Source organism: Mesoplodon mirus, assembly GCF_964341445.2.
Source record: "Mesoplodon mirus genome assembly, chromosome: 16".
Lineage (NCBI taxonomy): Eukaryota > Metazoa > Chordata > Mammalia > Artiodactyla > Ziphiidae > Mesoplodon > Mesoplodon mirus.
Window position 1 is genome coordinate 40,450,511 of NC_138992.1, and position 19,719 is coordinate 40,470,229.

Consider the following 19,719-nt stretch of genomic DNA (forward strand, 5'->3'; position numbering starts at 1 on the left):
TATGATTTGGTCTAAAATTAATATATACTCTGGCTACAAAATTGAAATGTAATTGGGTTTTATAAAGTTGTTCCTTAATTGACTGTCATGTCTAAATTATCTCATAAACATAAAATTATCTCTTAATCGTGAGTCTGACAGTCTTATGTATACTCAGTGAGATGAATCTCATCCCATGGTTTCATTTTCTCCAAAAATAAAATGGCCAGCCAGGTATATACAGTTACATTGGCATTTTTGTGAGATAAAGCAGTTTGTCTTGGTGTGTTTTACATCTTTTTTTTTTTTTCCAGAATGCTGAGTGATTAAAAGTTAAAAAAATGTTGGTATTAGGAGTGGAATGATATTTAACTTCAATGATACCTAAAAAAAAATTGAAAATAACAAGGAGATAATGACTAGACATGACCTAGATTAATACATACAAATTAGAGGTTACCATTATTTCCGTTATAAAATGTTGCCAGCATGATTTGTACAAATTAGCCCACAAATCAGAGTACCTAAAACCATTATGGTTTTTTTGCGTTGTCTCTTACTGTTCAGTTCTGAGTGTGGCCCATAATTATAAAATCTGTTCTACAAGTTCACTCATTCATTTGAAAACACCATAGTTTATAGCTTTCAGTAACTGTTATGTGCTAAGCACTATGCTAGGAGTAAGCATCCAAAGATGGATATAGTTTATAGTTTAGTGGGGGCAGGGCAATGTAATTGATAATTAGGAAGCACTAAGGTAATTGTTTCAATGAGAATTTTTGCTAAGCACAATAGGAGCATATATAGAAGGACCATTTAAGTTGACCTTCGAGGCTAACGGAAAGCTTCATAGGAGTTATTGTTTAAGGTAATATTTGAAGGATGGATAATTTTGTGGGGGATGAGAAAGGGGCAAGGCATATGTACAGGTTCACAGGCAAAACTACTTCAGTGTTTCAGGAATGTAGTGTATGAAGTGCAGTGACAAAGAGGCAAGAGTTGAGGCTGAATGGAATTATCTGCAATAGAATTTTTTATTATAAAAATATTGAACAAATGCTATATATTCACAGTTATTCTTAGTGTTTAGAGAAATTTAAAAAGAAAAATTGCAGTACACATTCCATGTTGTTAGTTAGGGTAGATTGTGGCAAAATTTTTGGAGAACTTGTTTATACCTATTTAGTGAAATTATATTCTAAAGCTATGTAGAGAGGTAAAAATTATCAGAATTACCCTGGAACATCTGTTACCCATAAGGTATAGTATATATGGTTTTGAGTATGTATAGTTTGTAATAAAATGATCTTTCAGTTGCAAGTAATGATAAATGCAAATTAGGTTATAAACAGTGGGTTTTTGCTCTGACTACCCAAGCACAATCACCTACGGTGCTTTTAAAAAATGCCAGTGCTTAGGCCTTGACCTCTGAGGCTCTGATTATTTGGTCTGGATGGTGCGGAGAGGGGCTGGACATCCATGTGTTTTAGGTTTCCAGATGATTGTCATATCCAGCAGGAGTTGAATCCACTGGTTTAAACATTAATGGAGGTTTTAATTGGCTTTCAAAGTGAAAACATCCAAACATAAGACTTGGTTGCTTAATTATAACATTAATAAATATATCAACCTGGAGTTAATCTTGCAAGTTATTGCCTATAATGCAAGCGGTTTTTCTTTTAAATAAATTGGATATACAGCATTTAAATATTGTTAATGTAGGAATAAACACTCTAAGAAAACTGAAGGCTGTAATGCTGAAATTGCTAATAGCTTGTGATAATGTCGTCAGATTCAATTGACTGTCATTACACAATACCCAGAAAAGAACAAGTGTGGGAAACAGAGTTCAAGAGTTTAAAGAAAGTCTTCTGGAGACTTAGAGATGTTTGAGACAGTCATCTCTATGGATCAGAGTGAAATGAGAGATCTTGGAATTAGAGACTTTTGAAGGTGCCTCAAAATTATGTTTATTCTTATCTCCCATTTTCATGTGATTAATAGGAATTGGATTAATAGTGTTGGATTCTATATGAAGATAAAACTATTCTCTTCCTTCGTGTGGAGAGATCAAGACTATTGTTAAATTGAGATAGTTTGGGAAATGGAGGGATGGGTCTTTAGCATTGAGGAACTGCAGCCAAATAACTTCTTCCTGTATCAGACCTCTATCATAAATAATTGAAGAATGTATATTATGTAGTTACCAATTGTCATGGATTGTAACTATTAGCCCAGTTTTAATAGGGAATTGTAGCAATTTCCAGCTAGTTTTAAAAGGGTCATGTCATGTTTTCTAAAATGTGATGATCTTTTATTTTTTGTTTTTAGAGACTTAAAAAAGTTTTTGTTGTACACAGTTTTTGCCCCTCCTAGTCGCACAGAAACCATGCATTTGATGTAGACAAGCATAGGAGTCTAAAATTCCCTCACTCTGTCTGGTTAATGAGTTCATTTTAAACAGACTCTGACTAACTTACTCATATTTATATTGCATCAGCACCTTACACATGGCAGCACTTAATAAATGTCTGTTGAATTAATAATAACTCAAGTTTGATATTATAAAATATGCCACTTTTTATTCAGGAGCTAGAACTTGGACTATCAGTGGCTTCTATGACAAATATATTTTTACTATGCTATCTCAGGTGGAACAGTACGGTACTAGTTGTGGTAGAAATTGTTTTTATTGCTAGTTCTGCACATTTCCAGCTGTTTCCAAGTGGAAATAGAGCTGCCCTGGTATTTCTCTAGTTTGTTCACAAGAAAGGAGGGTCCATATAGTCTATCAAACTCTTTTCTTGGCTTGATTTTCTACAGACAGCAGATGGCAAAACTATGAATACAATAGGCTGTATTTTCAGTAATTAAGAAAAGCCTTGCCTCTCTAAAACTTGCCTAATTTTTATAACTATATAATTATTCATGCCTTCTGATTTTTGCATGTATGTGTGTGTGTTTTTACTAAAATGATAAATTATATTTTTGTTTTGGCTAATGGTTATATGAGGCTATTTGCATTCCAAGTAGTTTTTATTCTGTACAGTTACAAGAAGAAGACTCTGGTTACACTAATTAAGTCATTTTAGAGTGTCAATAAATTAAATTAAATTTTTTCTTCTCAATTTAAAGGCATTGGATATAAATTCAAAGAGCTTGAAAAGATTGAAGAGGGCCAAACAATGATGATTGGTGGAAAAGAAATAGAAGTCATGGGTATAATCTCTCGAGATGATTTCAACAGTGGCAGATGTTTTCAGCTTGGAGGAGGAAGTTCTACTGCCTTATGTTCTTCTCAAGCTGTCAAGAAGTGTTTCTCTAACCCTTTCAAAAGTGTCTGTAAACTAAGTTCAAAGGAAAATAGACAGAACAGTTTCCAAAATTGCAGACCACGCCATGACCCATATGCACCAAGTAAGATTTCAAAACTAGTTTGAGTATTATGTTTTTACTGTCTAAAGATGTTTTGGTATGTGAATTTAAAGTTTAAATTTTGTATTAAAGCTTTCAGGTAAAAGTATATATTATTTTTCAGACATACAGTCTGACATAAGGGATAATGTTGAAGATGAGTAACAATATAGTGTGAGAATTATTTCATAAGTAAATACAATTGCAAGAATACAGTAATCAAAATACTATACGTGTGTTAAAGGAAAATTGTGTAAATTGTAGATGTATACACACATACATACATGTATATGATTTTGAGTAAAATCTGATATCTTTAGTAGGGAGAAAAATTAGTAAATTCATGAGTTAGGAGTATTTTTGAGCTTCCATTTTGAAGACCATATGCTTTGATCACGTATATTAGTGATTTAATTCAGTATTAAAATATTGAAAGGTCAGATGTCATGTAAAGAATTCAAATTTTATTCACGAGAATTCAGTTCATAAAGTTAATTTTCACATTAATGAATTAAAAAATTACATAAAAAATAAAACCATGTCTGTTTATGACTTTTTAAAATTTGATTGTTCAGTCAACAAGTATTTTTTGTGTGCCTTTTATACACTGGGCCCAGAGGTGAAACTATCATGACAGAGCTTCTCATTTGGTGAGGAGACAGACAAGAAATTTGAATTATAGTGTAGTAGATGTAGAAGTTGGAGAATAGGCTTTTTTCATAACAATAGTAAAATAAAAGTATTAAAATAACTATTAAAATAATCATAAATAAAAGTATTAAAATAACTATTTTCCCCTCTTGCAAGTATTATGGAAACATAGAATTTTTGAAATGGACCTTTCAGGTAATTTAGACCAATCCCTTCACTATGCATTTGAGTAAACTGAGTCCCAGAAGGATGAACTGACTTGCTTGAATTAAAATAACTGTTGGCATAATTGAGATTAAAACCCCCAAATTAAAAATTCCTAGCTCTATTCTAGCTTGTTCGAGCCTTAATTGAAATTTAGAGAGTGGAAGCTTATGCTTCTGATTTTTCTCTTTATCTAATATTTTGTCTGTCCCACTAGCTCTTTTAACAAGCCTCCTTCTCTCCTTTATTCTTATTTCTCTTTGCCTTCCTGTCATGTAATAATAGAGGGCTGTGGGGAACTGAAAAGAATACTGTACTTAGTCAAAGACTTGAGTTAGAGTCTTGGTTTTACCACTGAACTAACTGGTTCTTCAACCTGTTGGGGGAGTCACTTCTTTAATGTTTTTGCCTCCTCATGTGTAAAATGTGGGTTCTAATAACTACCATAGAGACTTAGAGTGCCTGGTATATGTTGTGTATGATAAATATTTGTTGACTGAGTGAATGAAAAATTTTATTGTCAATTTATATATATGTGTATATGAGCATGTGTGGGTGTGTGTAAGCAAGCCCTTTTTGTAAATGGTAAATAGTTGATTATTCTCTCTCTGTCTTTTTTTTATCTTGCTAAGGTTAGGACTAAGTTGTACACTTAAAACTAAAGCATGACAGATTTTGTTAGCATTGAATGATGCCTCATCATTGTGAAGGTAGAGGAGCATCTTAAGATTTGAATTGGTGTCCTATTGCTGTGTGCTTTAGGTTTTTTCTTGAAGCTGGGTACTTTGTTAGATGACTTATGATTCTGTGGTCCTTCTTGCTTGAGCTGTGTATCATCTTTACCTCTATCTTCTTTTTTTCCCTTTGTCCTTTTTAAAAGATAGAAAAAAATGGGGCCATTCTTGGTTGGAAATCCACAAGGCATACACTCTTTTTTTTTTTTTTTTTTTTTTTTTTCTTTTTGCGGTATGCGGGCCTCTCACTGTTGTGGCCTCTCCCGTTGCGGAGCACAGGCTCCGGACGCGCAGGCCCAGCGGCCATGGCTCACGGGCCCAGCCGCTCCGCGGCATATGGGATCCTCCCAGACCGGGGCACGAACCCGCATCCCCTGCATCGGCAGGCGGACTCTCAACCACTGCGCCACCAGGGAGGCCCACACTCTTGCTTTGTTACTGGGATATAGAGGAAACCCAAGGGCCAAGTTTTCCATGTTCACTCCCTAGTCCCCTACCTGCCAGGAATTCACCTCAAAAATGAGAGGTGAATTCCTGGTTGCTCAGAAACGTGGGAAGATCACAGAAAATTTTCCTCTGGGTAATTGCTACCAGTAAACACAATCAGACTCTCATTCCTGTGACTATGTATTTCCACATTGATGGTTATTTATTTAATCTCCTTTTTTTTTCGGCCACACTATGCAGCTTGTGGGATTTTAGTTCCCCGACCAGGGATTGAACCCGCCTCCTCGGCAGTGAAAGCTCAGAGTCTTAAGCACTGGACCGCCAGGGCATTCCCGTATTTGATCTCCTGGAACCCATCTTTTAAAAATCTCCTTTTCTCATCTTTGTTCTCTTTTTTTCTTTTTATTTTTTAAAATTTATTTTGTTTAACCATGATGTAGACATACAAATATATCCAAAAAATTATTTTGATGAGTTTATTTTCTGATTTCAGATTTATCAGTTGAGACTGGCTTTCTAGTTATGTTTGATTTTGTTTTTTGGGGTGACTTTTAATAAATCTTATAAATTGTATTAGCATATTTCTAAAGAATTACATTGTTATTTGAAGGTTACTTCATGCTGCTTTGCAAAGATTCATGAATTTTACATTTATGAATGAAGTAATTAACTTTAAGCAAATAATGGTGGTGAAGTCAATGGAAAATTTGTCATTCTTTCTCAGTTCTTCTGAATAATAGGAGTAATGGTCATTGTTAGTGAGCACAAGAATGAAAAAAGGGAGCCTTTATTTTAAATTTGGAAAGCCTTTCCAGAATAAGAAGCTGTGAGCATTAGAAAGAGCATCTTGGCAAAGTTCCAACCTGTGCTTTGAGTTGGAAATAGTTCTCTTTGCTCTGAATACTGCACTATTAAGTGTTGTGGCTGAATTCTTTATTAGACAACAGTGAATTTCAGTGGTTTCAAAGCACTTTTGGGCATGAAGTTTGGAAAGCTCTTCGCAATTCTTTGCATGAAATCTTACATCAATAAGGCAAGAGATTTTATTTTTTTAATTTTGTACCTTTGCTTAGTATTGATGTTACTGAATTTCAAAGTTTTTTTGCCACAAGAGCAAAGGTAATGTAGTTACTGACAGAGTGAAATTGGAATACATTTATAATTATACTTTTCTCTTTTTCTTAAGGTTCCCTTGTTATGCTACGACCAGATAATAATCACCAGTGGATGTTCAATAAGAACCGTTTTCCTGTTGTGGATGTAGTGATAGATCCTCACCTTGTATTTCACCTTCGACCACATCAGAAAGAAGGGATCATATTCCTTTATGAATGTGTGATGGGAATGAGGTAGGAAAATAATTTGTTTAATCTGAGCTTTGATTTAACCTGTAACATAATGGTTTTCTAGGACAAGCCTGATATATAATGCGTCTCAGTGGGTACCGCACATATTTTAGTTGGTAGGAATGGCAAATGGTACTTAATGTGTATGTTTATTCCGCAGGTAGTTCTTTTTTTTTTTTTTTTTTTTGTGGTACGCGGGCCTCTCACCGTTGTGGCCTCTCCCGTTGCGGAGCACAGGCTCCGGACGCACAGGCTCAGTGGCCATGGCTCACGGGCCCAGCCGTTCCACGGCATGTGGGATCTTCCCGGACCGGGGCATGAACCCGTGTCCCCTGCATCGGCAGGCGGACTCTGAACCACTGCGCTACTAGGGAAGCCCACCGCAGGTAGTTCTTGATGGATGCTGTGTGCCAGACGTCTTTCTAGGCACTGGGCATACGGCTTATGAAGATTTTGCAAAAAGATTTTCTTCTTATCTCACCTCTACTTACACACACAAAGAAAGAGTCCCTCCTTACCCCCAGCTTTTTTTTTTTTTTTTTTTTTTTGCGGTATGCGGGCCTCTCACTGTTGTGGCCTCTCCCGCTGTGGAGCAGAGGCTCCGGACGCGCAGTCCCAGCGGCCACGGCTCACGGGACCAGCTGATCCGTGGCATGTGGGATACTCCCGGACCGGGGCACGAACCTGCGTCCCCTGCATCGGCAGGCGGACTCCCAACCACTGCGCCACCAGGGAAGCCCTCCACCCAGCTTTTTTTAAGCAGATTTTATTTTTAAATTTATTTTTTAACTTATTTTTGGCTGCGTTGGGTCTTCGTTGCAGTGCACGGGCTTTCTCTAGTTGCCGCGAGTGGGGGCTACTCTTCATTATGGTGTGCAGGCTTCTCATTGCGGTGGCCTCTCTTGTTGCGGAGCACGGCCTCTAGGCACGTGGGCTTCAGTAGTTGTGGCATGTGGGCTCAGTAGTTGTGGCTTGCAGGCTCGAGAGTTCAGGCTCAGTAGTTGTGGCTCACTGACTTAGTTGTTCCACGGCATGTGGGATCTTCCCGGACCAGGGATCAAACCCATGTCCCCTGCATTGGCAGGCGGATTCCTAAGCACTGCACCACCAGGGAAGTCCCCCTCCTCCCCTTTTAAAATTGAGTTTTCTTAAAGAATTGTAGTCGAAGTACAGTTGAAGTATCAATAGAAGACACATACATACATACAAACCAGACAAAGGGGGTAAAAAGAAATCAAAGGTCTCTGCTAACATGTTAGTACATTTCCTTCCAGTCCTTTTTTGTTTTTTTTTTTAATGCATAGGACCTTGATTTTTATATTGGTCATTTACTAGGGAGTTGGAAATGTAAATTCCCCCAAACTCTAAGAACCCGTTGAATGATGACAAGTTAAGGGAAAACTATTTCCTAGAAACTTTCTAGATTCATGTTCTTTCTCAAATCTGTTCTTCCTTTTGGAGATCTTATCTCACTTGGCCTGAGAACCATATTTGATTTCTTCTCTCTCACCTTCTCTATCTAATCAAACCTAAACTTTTGATTATTTTGACCTCCCAAATATCATTTGGGTCCTAATTATTTCTGGCACCTCACTGTAGCAGCTCTAATAACTGGTGTCATAAAATTATATTTTATCTGGACTATTGCAATGGTTTCTAACTTGTGTATCTGCTTCTGATACTTCTCAGATTCATTCTCCTTATCACCAGCTTGATTTTTCTGAAAACAATTCTGAACATGGCATTTCCTTGCTTAAAATTATTACAATTCTCAGAACTTAGAGCAGTGTTTCCTAATCTGTGATATGCACTTTACTGGGTTGTGTATGGGATCATTTTAGGTATACATGGACAAACTTTATTTTTTACTTTTAATAGTAGCATATTGAGTTAATGAATAATTAGAAAGAAATAGCACATTAAACTTTTTGTTTCCCAGATAAATTGTGCTTAGAAAGTTTTCAAATAAATCTAAGTAAAAAAGTGAGTTGATTTAAAGAAAAATAATAAATAATAACGTAGTATCACATGTATGGCAAAAAATTGTAATGGTAGTCATGAAAGACTGATGTTTGGGAGATTCTGACCTATAAGATACAGTCTGAGCTTTCAAGGATAAGTATCCTCATCTTCTGTCTTCTTCCTATTTTGCCAGCTTCCTAGCTTTTATTTTCTTGCTTGGAATTCAGTTCAAGCTCCAACTATACTGATCTACCTGATTAATGTAGTGAATTCCTATTTACCTTTAAAACTCTGCTCAAGTTTCGTCTTCTTCAAGGGAAGTCTTCCTGTTCTCTTTCCTATACCATGATGATGGATGATGGATGGTGGATGACGGATCACTATTTTCTCTCTGCCACTCACTATGTCTCAGTTAGCTGACATCTTGCAGTGGCAAATTGTTGATCTAAAATAATAATAGTGGTTATGATGCATGTTTGTAATTTTTTCTCTACCCTTTGAAATGGAGAACATATATAAAATTGTGTGTGTGTGTGTTTTTTTTTTTGGCTGCGTCGGGTCTTAGTTGAGGCCTGTGGGATCTTTCATTGCGGCGTGCGGGCTCTTTGTTGCAGTGCGCAGGCTTCTCTCTAGTTGTGGTGTGCAGGCTCCAGAGCTCGTGGGCTCAGTAGTTGTGGTGCGCAGGCTTACTTGCCCCGTTGCATGTGGGATCTTAGTTCCCTGACCAAGGATCGAACCCGCATCCCCTGCATTGAAAGGCAGATTCTTAATCACAGGGCCACCAGGGAAGTCCCCTATAAAATTGTTTTTGGTTATTCTTTCTACTAGTAAGAAATACAATGGATTAACAAACTACACATATTTTTGGTAATATCCTTAATTCCTTTGGATTTTGTAACTTTTAAAATGTATATCTAATACATTCAAAGAGCTTTAAAAACTATGAAGTGGTATAAAATGCCACTTACTTATTATTATATTCCTTATAATATTTAATTTTAAATTACATTAACCAAGTAGGTTTGTTGGATGAGAGTTTTACTAAATTACATGTATTAGATCAAATAGTTAGTGTTTAATATTTCTTACAGCTCAAGGAGCTGTTTTGGTTGAGGACTTCATTTACTGCCAGAGAATCATAAATACAGACCAATAGATCTTTCTGGTTTACATTTCAATATATTTTAAACTGTTTTGATATCTAATACTGTAACTGATAAAAACTGCTCAACTGTTGGTGATGAGAAGCATGGTTATAGTTAAATTATTCAAAGTAGATATAAAATTGGGATTCATTTCTAATCTCTAAATATAGATACATGATAGTAACAGATGATTTAGATTCAACTCTAATTTCAAGTTGTTTTAGTAATTTAGTTGACAAATATGTAATGAATATAATTAGCAAAGTGCAAAAAAGAGATATGTCATAAATCAGCTGATTGAAGAGCTAGAAAAAGTGTTTAGTGGGAGCTAGAATTCATCCTACGTACAAAATATCAACTTCTGGTTCTTGACTAATAGGTGATGATGTTAGGGACATAAAATATTTTCCTTTTGTAATTGAAGGAAGTATAATTATTTCTCATAGGGTGAATGGCAGATGTGGAGCTATTCTTGCTGATGAAATGGGTTTAGGGAAAACATTGCAATGTATTTCGCTCATCTGGACTCTACAGTGTCAGGGACCCTACGGTGGCAAGCCAGTAATAAAGAAGACACTTATTGTCTCACCTGGAAGCTTGGTGAATAATTGGAGGAAAGAATTTCAAAAATGGCTAGGAAGTGAAAGGATCAAGATATTTACTGTTGATCAGGTAAGAGACTTTTAAAAGTTTAGCCCTGGTCATTTACTAAATCTCTAGATTTTCAAATCAATACTGCAGTTTTCACTCTCTACGTAGCAGTTTTTCAAGTGTAAGTAACTCTGACCCTTTGCAGATAAATGGAATCTTGCCCTACAATTTGGTCATGAGTTAACATATTCTAATACCTAGTTAATGGTTGTCAGGAATACGCTGCTTAAATTTGATTTCACACAGTTTTTGCCCATGATTTGTTAAATATTATCTTTTTTTTTTTTTTAGGACCACAAAGTAGAAGAATTCACCAAATCTCCATTTTATTCTGTTCTTATCATCAGTTACGAAATGATACTTCGTTCCCTGGATCAAATTAAGAATATAAAATTTGATCTTCTAATTTGTGATGAAGGGCATCGTTTGAAGAACAGTACCATTAAGACAGCTACAGCCCTCATTAGCCTCGCCTGTGAGAAAAGGATAATTCTAACTGGTCTGTATTTACTTTTGGGGAGATATGATGGTATTTTTGCCTAGTGAATATGCAGAACTTGTAATATGATGTTTGGCATCCAGAGACTTGATGGTATTGAGTGGAATTCATACTAATAAACCTATGTTAGTTGAGTCTTGGTAGGATTCTGAATTATTTAAATCCTATGTAATGTTCTGCAATCCAGATTTTGGATTCTTTGAGGAATAAACACAATGGTGTCATGGTAAAGAAGGTAGGAGATGGGACTAGACTGCTTGTGCTTGGTTTCCAAGTCTGTGCAACTTTGGGCAAGTTATACTTCTCTGTACCTCAATTTCCTTATGTGTGGAATAGGGATAGTAAGACCATCTACTTCATAGAGTTGTTGTGAGGGTCAAATGAGTTAATCCATGTAAAGTTCCTGGAAGACTACCCTATACATGGTAAGTGTTTAATATAAATATCCTTTATTTTTATATGTTTGTGCTGTATGCATATGGTTTTTTGCTGGCCAAAGCTTCTGGCCCAGATTGTCTGGAAGGATGAGATAGACTGTAAATACAAGAATCCTTTTCTACCCAATCCTTTTTAGCTTAAGGCCTAGACTAGAATTAGGCCTGAATAACTCAGTGTAGCTTTTCTCCCACACCTCACTTTGGTCTTATGTGGTAGCAGAGGAAAGAAGAGAGTTGTATTCATTACTAAGGTTTGCGACCCTTCCGTTTTCTATTTACGGCTCTATTTCCCTATCATCTTTAATCCTCTTGGAAGGGATGGGTAGGGCATGATTATCCTTATTACATCATATCTCATGGTGTCCTTCATGTGTCCTATATGCATGTCAGAGCTCTCCTCTGAAGTTTAAATGAGGAGGGAGACAGGGTGTGACCAAGAGTTTATTCCTCCATTCCACATCTTTAGGGTAGAAGTATGTCCTGGAGCAACAGAGAAAACCCCCCCTGTTGTGCTCTCGTTGAGTTGGGGTGTGGAGGGTTCCCATCTTTAAGTAATTTGTGATCATTTGACTTCCAATTTGTGAAGAAGGATTGTATTAGCCATTACCAAATGTGATTTTTAAAACTATATTTGCTTTTTAGAAATGATTTTGGGAACTGTTAAATGACCTTTACATTCTTCACATTTAGTCACTTAAAGATAATAAAGATAAAAAGGACAGGGTTCAAATCTCACAGTTATATCTACCCCCAAAATTTAGTAGATGTTCAACAAATGTTTGTCAGTAATACTGGTGATATGGAAACCAGAGAATAGAAAAACAGACTTTGAACATTTAGTAGAGGCTATTTTTTTTTTTTTTTTTTTTTTTTTTGTGGTACTTGGGCCTCTCACTGTTGTGGCCTCTCCCGTTGCAGAGCACAGGCTCCGCGACGACACGCAGGCTCAGCGGCCATGGCTCATGGGCCCAGCTGCTCCACGGCATGTGGGATCTTCCCGGACCGGGGCACGAACCCATGTCCCCTGCATCGGCAGCCGGACTCTCAACCACTGCGCCACCAGGGAAGCCCCAGTAGAGGCTATTTTTAAAGAAAAAAATGAGTTGGGGAAATGGAAAACTTAATCTAGGTAATTTCTAATTTCTGTATCTTTGGCTATTTGAGAAACTAAGTGGATTCCTTATACTTCTTGACTATCTTTTGATTTTGAGATCCTTGGGGCCAGAAAAGCAATGGAAAAAAGATTTAGCTGAATTTAGTTACACTGTGTTGGAAGAAAAAAGCAGAGACTGTTTCTTTTTACTGCTCAATGTGGGGTCAATATTGCTTATTTAAAGAGTAGTAACAGCTATGGAGTTAAAAAGATTGACATTCGAAGGGGAAAGAAAAAGAAATAAAAAGGGAAAGTGAGAAACTCTCCTAAAAGATTACTTTTAGGTAATAATAATAGAATAATAAAAAAAATAATAGATTCTCCTCTATTTGAAAAACAGATAATGTCCTTTAGCAAAAACGGACAGTTTTACTAATATTCTCAGTTATAAGCAAATACCAATTCAACTAGCGTTACAAATGAAATTTAATATTTTCAGTAGAAAATGATTCTGGGACTTCATTCAGAAGGACTGTCCTGATGATGACCAGTGAGATTGTTTCCTTTGAGGAATTAGCATTGCCCCCTTTATTTGTACTTCGTCTTCTTTATCTTGTTTCTGTTTTCCTGTCCTTGTCTCTGTTGCTCCTGAGCTGTGAATGTAGGTGAAAACTAGCACTAACTAACCTCTTACATTTAGAACTACCTACAGGGCTTCCCTGGTGGTGCAGTGGTTGAGAGTCTGCCTGCCGATGCAGGGGACACGGGTTCGTGCCCCGCTCCGGGAAGATCCCACATGCAGCGGAGTGGCTGGGCCCGTGAGCCATGGCCGCTGAGCCTGCGTGTCCGGAGCCTGTGCTCCGCAATGGGAGAGGCCACGGCAGTGAGAGGCCCGTGTACCGCAAAAATAAATAAATAAATAAATAAATAAATAGAAATACCTACAGTTGGTTTTTATCTCCTTAGAATTGCCTGAATAAATTCTTCTTTTTTACAGTGGCAGGATATCTTACTCCCAATGTGATTTGTGTCTTATTAGGAAGTAACATTTGTATGAGTATGTACAGTGCTACATATATAATAGGTGCTCAGAAGCTATCTAAGAATCAAATGAAAGTAATTTGATTTTGTTTCCTGCTGCTATCTAGGCCAGTGTTGTGAAGAATATTTAGTTAATATTTACTGGAAATTTTAAAATTAAAATTAAATTAAATTAAAATTTAATAGAGGTGTATTAGACTTCTAGGGCTGCCGTAACAAAATACCACAGACTGGGTGTAAATTTCTTTAATGACAGAAATGTATTTTCTCACAGTTCTGGAAGCTGGAAGTCCAGTGTCAAGATGTCAGCAGGTTTGGTTTCTCCTAAGGCCTCTCTCCTCACCTTGCAGATGACCATCTGCTCGCTGGGTCCTCTCATGGCCTGTTCTCTGAGTGTGTGCATCCCTATGTCTTTCTCTCTTCTTGAAAGGATACAAGTCATATTGGATTAGGGCTCCACCCTTATGAGCTTCTTTAACCTTAATTACCTCCTAAAAGGCCCTGTTTCCAAATATAGTCACATTGGGAATTAGGGCTTCAACATATGAATTTTGAGGGGACACAGTTCAATCCACAATATCTTATTATGTTAGATATCCTTCATTAGCTGTTAGATATCCTTTCTTTATATTATAAAAAAGAAAAATCTGAGATTTGAAGCAAAGTTCTCATTAAAAAGTGAGAGTTAAAAATATATACCACACACAGACACAGACACACACAGATACATAGACATATTGCTATATTATAGCATGCTTAGAAACTAGAGAATGGAAATCATCCTTCAATCTCAATTTCTTAATGAGCCATTAATATTTTGTCATGTTTCGTTATTCACACACACGCATGCACACAGAGAACATACATATATATTTCTTTTTTATATATACATACAAAATCTGTCTTTATTCATAGACACACATGCACACCAAAATACACTTAATGTAAACATTTTCCTATGATAGTGCATAATTTTGAAATGTGGTGATGGATATCTACAAGCACATACTTTTCTATATAGATTCCTAGAAGTGGAATTATAGGACCTGAAGGAAAGATACATGTATGAATATGTATAAAGAGCTCTTAGAGCTTTTTATGGAGATAATAGATGCGGATACAGCTGTAGGTTATTAGCAATGTTCCAGTACTTGGGTTGGGTGGTAGATTTATGTCTCCTTAAAAAGTAAACAATAAAACAAAGAAAAAGCTTTTATTGCTGGGATAGAGGTAGGGAAAGAGAAAGAGTTCTCTCAATTTCCCTAGAAGTTTCACTTCCATAGCCCTGAAAATAGTTTTAGTAAACATACAAACTTTACTTGAAAATCTTTAGTGTTTCCTTTTTTCTTGTCACAGGACTTTGCTGCTCGACTTTTATTAATGTTATATTATTTAGCTTCTTCTACAGGTTCTGCATAGTCTAGAATTAGAAAAGAATACTAAACGCAGCGAACTGGGGACTAAACTACTTCTAGACAACATTTGTGACAACTCAGAATGATACTATACTAGTGTACTGGCTATCTTGTAGGCCCTTCTTTTCTTTTCTTTTTCTTCTTTAGTCTTTTTCCTTATTATTTTCTGCCCTAAATCCTTTTTCTGATCCCCTTCTTATGGTCTGCCTTTCTTTTTTCCAGCTTTGCTTTTGCCTCTTTCCCTTGTGTATCAGTTGGCGTGATTTCAGGTGTAAGTAACAGATATGTGGATCAAATGTGCTTATTCTCCCACATAACTGCAGGTCTAGAGCTAGGGCATGTTCCAGGGGTGGGGATACATCAGCTCAACAGTGTTGTCAAGGATTCTGATTCTTTTTGTTCTCTGCTGTGCCACGTTTGATGTTGACTTCATATTCATGCTTGTAACAAGTGGCCAGAGCAGTTGCAGACATCACATCTAGATGTGGTGATATTTAAAGGAGAACAGGGTCCTCCCAGGCTCCTCCCTGACTTCCTTTTATATCTCATTGGACAGGATGGGTCACATATGGTTGGTGGAAACTGTCGGTGCCCCACGAGCTCCCCTTTTCTGGGCTGTTGGACCCACCCCATAGCTGCTGGAACTGTTGATTAAACAACCCATGTCTCCTGCCTTTTCTGGAGAATTATCATTGGTTGAGTGAGAGGTCCTTCTCTCCCCTGCAGCTTGATCAGTGATTGACTCGTATAGAGGAGCAAGTAAAATGCCATCTCCTTTGCCTCAGGATAATTTCAGGAGCAACTTTATAATGCAGTTTATGCTCTAAGGCTCCCTGTAATTTTGCTCAAGCTAAATTGTTAGTTTCTTCCCCTGCATTTTCTGATTCCATTATTCCCTTTCTCCTGAGAATAATTTCTCCATAAATCATGTGTGCCTAATCCTTATCTCAGGCTCTGCTTCTGAGAACCCAGTCTAAGGCAAACCCGTTCTTATATAAGTCATTGGCGAAGGGGTAGAACTACCATGATGAGCTTGGATTCATCATTTGGGTGACTGTCTGGAAGCCAACCACAATGATCCTTGTACCTTTCGTTCCCTTCTTTCCTTCTTGCTTTTCCTATTCCCCCTATTTTTATTAATCCTTGTCATGGATATTCTTTTAAAGGTTTAACAAAATGCATACCAATATAAATATATTTTCTCTAATTCTATGATGTGTCTAAAAAAATTTAGAACTAACTAGGTGTATTAAAAAAAATTAGTAAGCATTGGTCCAACCTCGAGTCTATGCATTGACTTTCAAAGGAAGTGATCATGAAACTCCTTAACATTGTAAAAATTCGTGTTGTCTGTTATTGAAATAAGTGCATTTTTATTTACTTCTATTATTTATATCTTTGGACAACTTTTTGTAGTCTGTTATTTGAAACTCATCTGAAATTATGCTGTTTTACTATGCTGATATATATGTTCACTTGATATTATTATAATTAGTGAAACATGCTAGTGTCTTTTTGAAAATTAGTTAGCCGAATGTTATTGAGTATGTAGTATGTGCAGGGTATATCAATCCGTTACAGTCTGTGTCAGTCTTTAGGATCAATGAAGATCCCAATTTTATCTGATAACTTTGTAAGGTATTAATAAGTACCATTCACTGTGTCTACTAAATGTCAGGCACTTCACATCCATTGTCTTTACTTTTCATTGTAACACCACTGGGAAATTATTATCTTCCCACTTTTTTTTTTTTTTTGCGGTATGTGGGCTTCTCACTGTTGTGGCCCCTCCCGTTGCAGAGCACAGGCTCCGGACGCGCAGGCCCAGCGGCCATGGCCCACGGGCCCAGCCACTCCGCGGCATGTGGGACCCTCCCAGACCGGGGCACGAACCCGTGCCCCCTGCATCGGCAGGCGGACTCCCAACCACTGCGCCACCAGGGAAGCCCTCTTCCCACTTTTATAAGTGAAAAAAATCCCGAGTTTAACTTAAAAGAGCTTAAGCAACTTTGTCCAGAGTCACACAATTATAATAATAACAACTAACAGTTATGGAACGTTTATTGTGCTGCAGGCATAATAGTATATGAATTAACTCATTTGATCCTCACAACCCTAGGGGCTGCTATTATTATCCTAATTTTACAGCAAATAAAATTGGGGTAAGTAACTTTTAAGGGTAACTCAGAGAATAAGTGATGCAGGTAGGATTTGAACCCAAGCAGTCAGACTCTAGAGCCTTTACTCAGCCAAAATGCTGTACTAAATAGACTTCAGTTCACAGTTAAAAGCAGAGTTAAAATTTTATACGATTATTAATTTTTTAAAACTTGATTTAGCTGGTCTTTCTTAGTTTGAGACTTTGCTTGTATTTAGTGTTCTTAGGGAAGAGAGTACAAATTTCTATAAAGACCTGATACTGTAAAACACAAACTTGACCTCTCATCACTTTTATCTCTTTAGGTACTCCAGTTCAGAATGATCTCCAAGAATTTTTTGCATTAATTGATTTTGTAAATCCAGGAATATTAGGCTCTTTGCCATCTTATAGAAAAATATATGAAGAACCCATTATTAAATCAAGACAACCTTCTGCTTCTGAGGTATAATTTACTTTAATAACTAGGTTAAAAATGAGCAGTTTGGGAAAATCATTCATAACTTGGGTATTATTTTAATTTACAAAAAGTAAATTAGTGGAGTGATTTTTAAAATTTTACCCACAATCGTTCAACTCCTTTTGCATTTCTTACTTTAGAAAATGACCCTATCACTTGAAAAAGGTTCATAAATAGGCACTTCACAGAGAATTATAAATGACAGTAAAACACATAAAAACGTTCATCTTTACTGGTATTGAAAGAGGTAAACCAAATAACCATGAAGTAACTTTTGTACTTTTCTACTGATGTTTTAGTTGGTTAGATTTACATTGTAATAGCAAGTATACATAGGAGTACTATTCTCTACTGATTGGATTATAAATTGGTACGACTGGAGGATAGTTTGGCAATATGTATCAAAAGCCTTAAAACTGGGTATAAATATTTACTGAGCATTTTCCATGAACTAGGAACTATATAAAAAATAATGATTGGGCTTCCCTGGTGGCACAGTGGTTAAGAATCCACCTGCCAATGCAGGGGACATGGGTTCGAGTCCTGGTCCAGGAAGATCCCACATGCTGCAGAGCAACTAAGCCCGTGCACCACAACTACTGAAGCCCACGCACCTAGAGCCCGTGCTCTGCAACAAGAGAAGCCACTGCAGTGAGAAGCCTGTGCACCTTGCGCACCACAACGAAGAGTAGCCCCTGCTCACAGCAACTAGAGAAAGCCCGCGTGCAGCAACGAAAACCCAATGCAGCCAAAAATAAATAAATAAATAAAATTAAAATTATATATATATAAAAGGAAAAATAATGATTTATGCATATATTTAATAGAATGGGAAATGTTTATGATACATTATTTAAAAATAAAATCACATTCATTTATTTACCCAACACTTACATATTAAATACCTAAAGTGGGCCAAATGCTAAGTGCCAGACACTGGGGAATATGGTGATAAGCCAAACTGGTTGGTTGTTCCCATGAAGCTTTGTGGTTTGAGATCTTGTTTTTGTTACAAATAAAAATAAAACATCTAATATATTTACATATTTATGCAAACAAAATGGTTTTGAAGATATACATAAAAAGTCTTGGCAGCATTGGCTGTTTCTGGTTGATGAAAGTTGGCTTTAATTTTCTTATTTTTGCATAACTATATTTTCTGACCTTTCTCCAGTGAACCAATTATTTTGTAATAAAAATTGAGAATAGTTTTAAAATATAAGGGAAATTTTCTGTGATTTATATAGAAACAAATATGTACATATGGGATTTATTTTAAGCTTCCCTGTGAAGTTCTATACACTCAAAAGATTCTATGTAGAGAATTTATTTATTTATTTATTTATATTTTTGGGCTGCGTTGGGTCTTCACTGCTGCGCCCGGCTTTCTCTAGTTGCGGCGAGTCGGGGGCTACTCTTCCTTGTGGTGCGCGGGCTTTTCATTGCGGTGGCTTCTCGTTGCGGAGCATGGGCTCTAGGTGCGCAGTCTCAGTAGTTGTGGCGCACGGGCTTAGTTGCTCCGTGGCATGTGGGATCTTACCGGACCAGGGGTCGAACCCGTGTCCCCTGCATTGAAAGGCAGATTCTTAACCACTGCACTACCAGGGACGTCCCCTATGTAGAGAACTTAAACATAAATTTCATTCATACTGTATTTTGACTTTAAAAATGTACTATTATTTAACGAACAATGTGTAATGATTTTGAAATAGTCAGCAGTACCTTGTGTCAGTAATTTCTTGTAAGCTTAGTTTTAGGATCGATTACTTGTTAAAATATTTTCTTCCACGAATTTGCTCTATTAGTGCTTTGATAATGATTTTAGGACTATGTACTGTTACAGTCTTCTCATAAAAGCTTACTTTCAGACAATTCGGTTTGTGGATTATTGATTTCCAGTGGTTCTCAATGGTGGCAATAGCCAAACAAACAAGTATTGGGAGACTGTGGCTTCACTTAATTAAATGATTGTGCTAAACATTTAAAGAGGTGATTGTTGACTTTTCTATTCTAAACTGTATTTCATTTCTTTTATTTAAAAAAAATCTGAAGGGAAGCAATTAGTAAATGGTTGATCATTATA

The 19,719-nt window shown here is 36.7% G+C and overlaps 1 protein-coding gene across 3 annotated transcripts in view; it reads left to right on the forward strand.

The window, feature by feature from the left end:
* Positions 1-19,719, forward strand: part of RAD54B (RAD54 homolog B) — a 97,404-nt gene that overhangs the window by 59,907 nt on the left and 17,778 nt on the right. For all 3 annotated transcript variants that reach the window (XM_082601217.1, XM_082601218.1, XM_082601219.1), the window contains 5 exons: positions 3,115-3,396; positions 6,616-6,778; positions 10,329-10,554; positions 10,825-11,032; positions 17,482-17,621. In XM_082601217.1, coding sequence (XP_082457343.1) covers positions 3,115-3,396; positions 6,616-6,778; positions 10,329-10,554; positions 10,825-11,032; positions 17,482-17,621 — 1,019 coding nt within the window. The remainder of the gene's footprint in view (positions 1-3,114; positions 3,397-6,615; positions 6,779-10,328; positions 10,555-10,824; positions 11,033-17,481; positions 17,622-19,719) is intronic.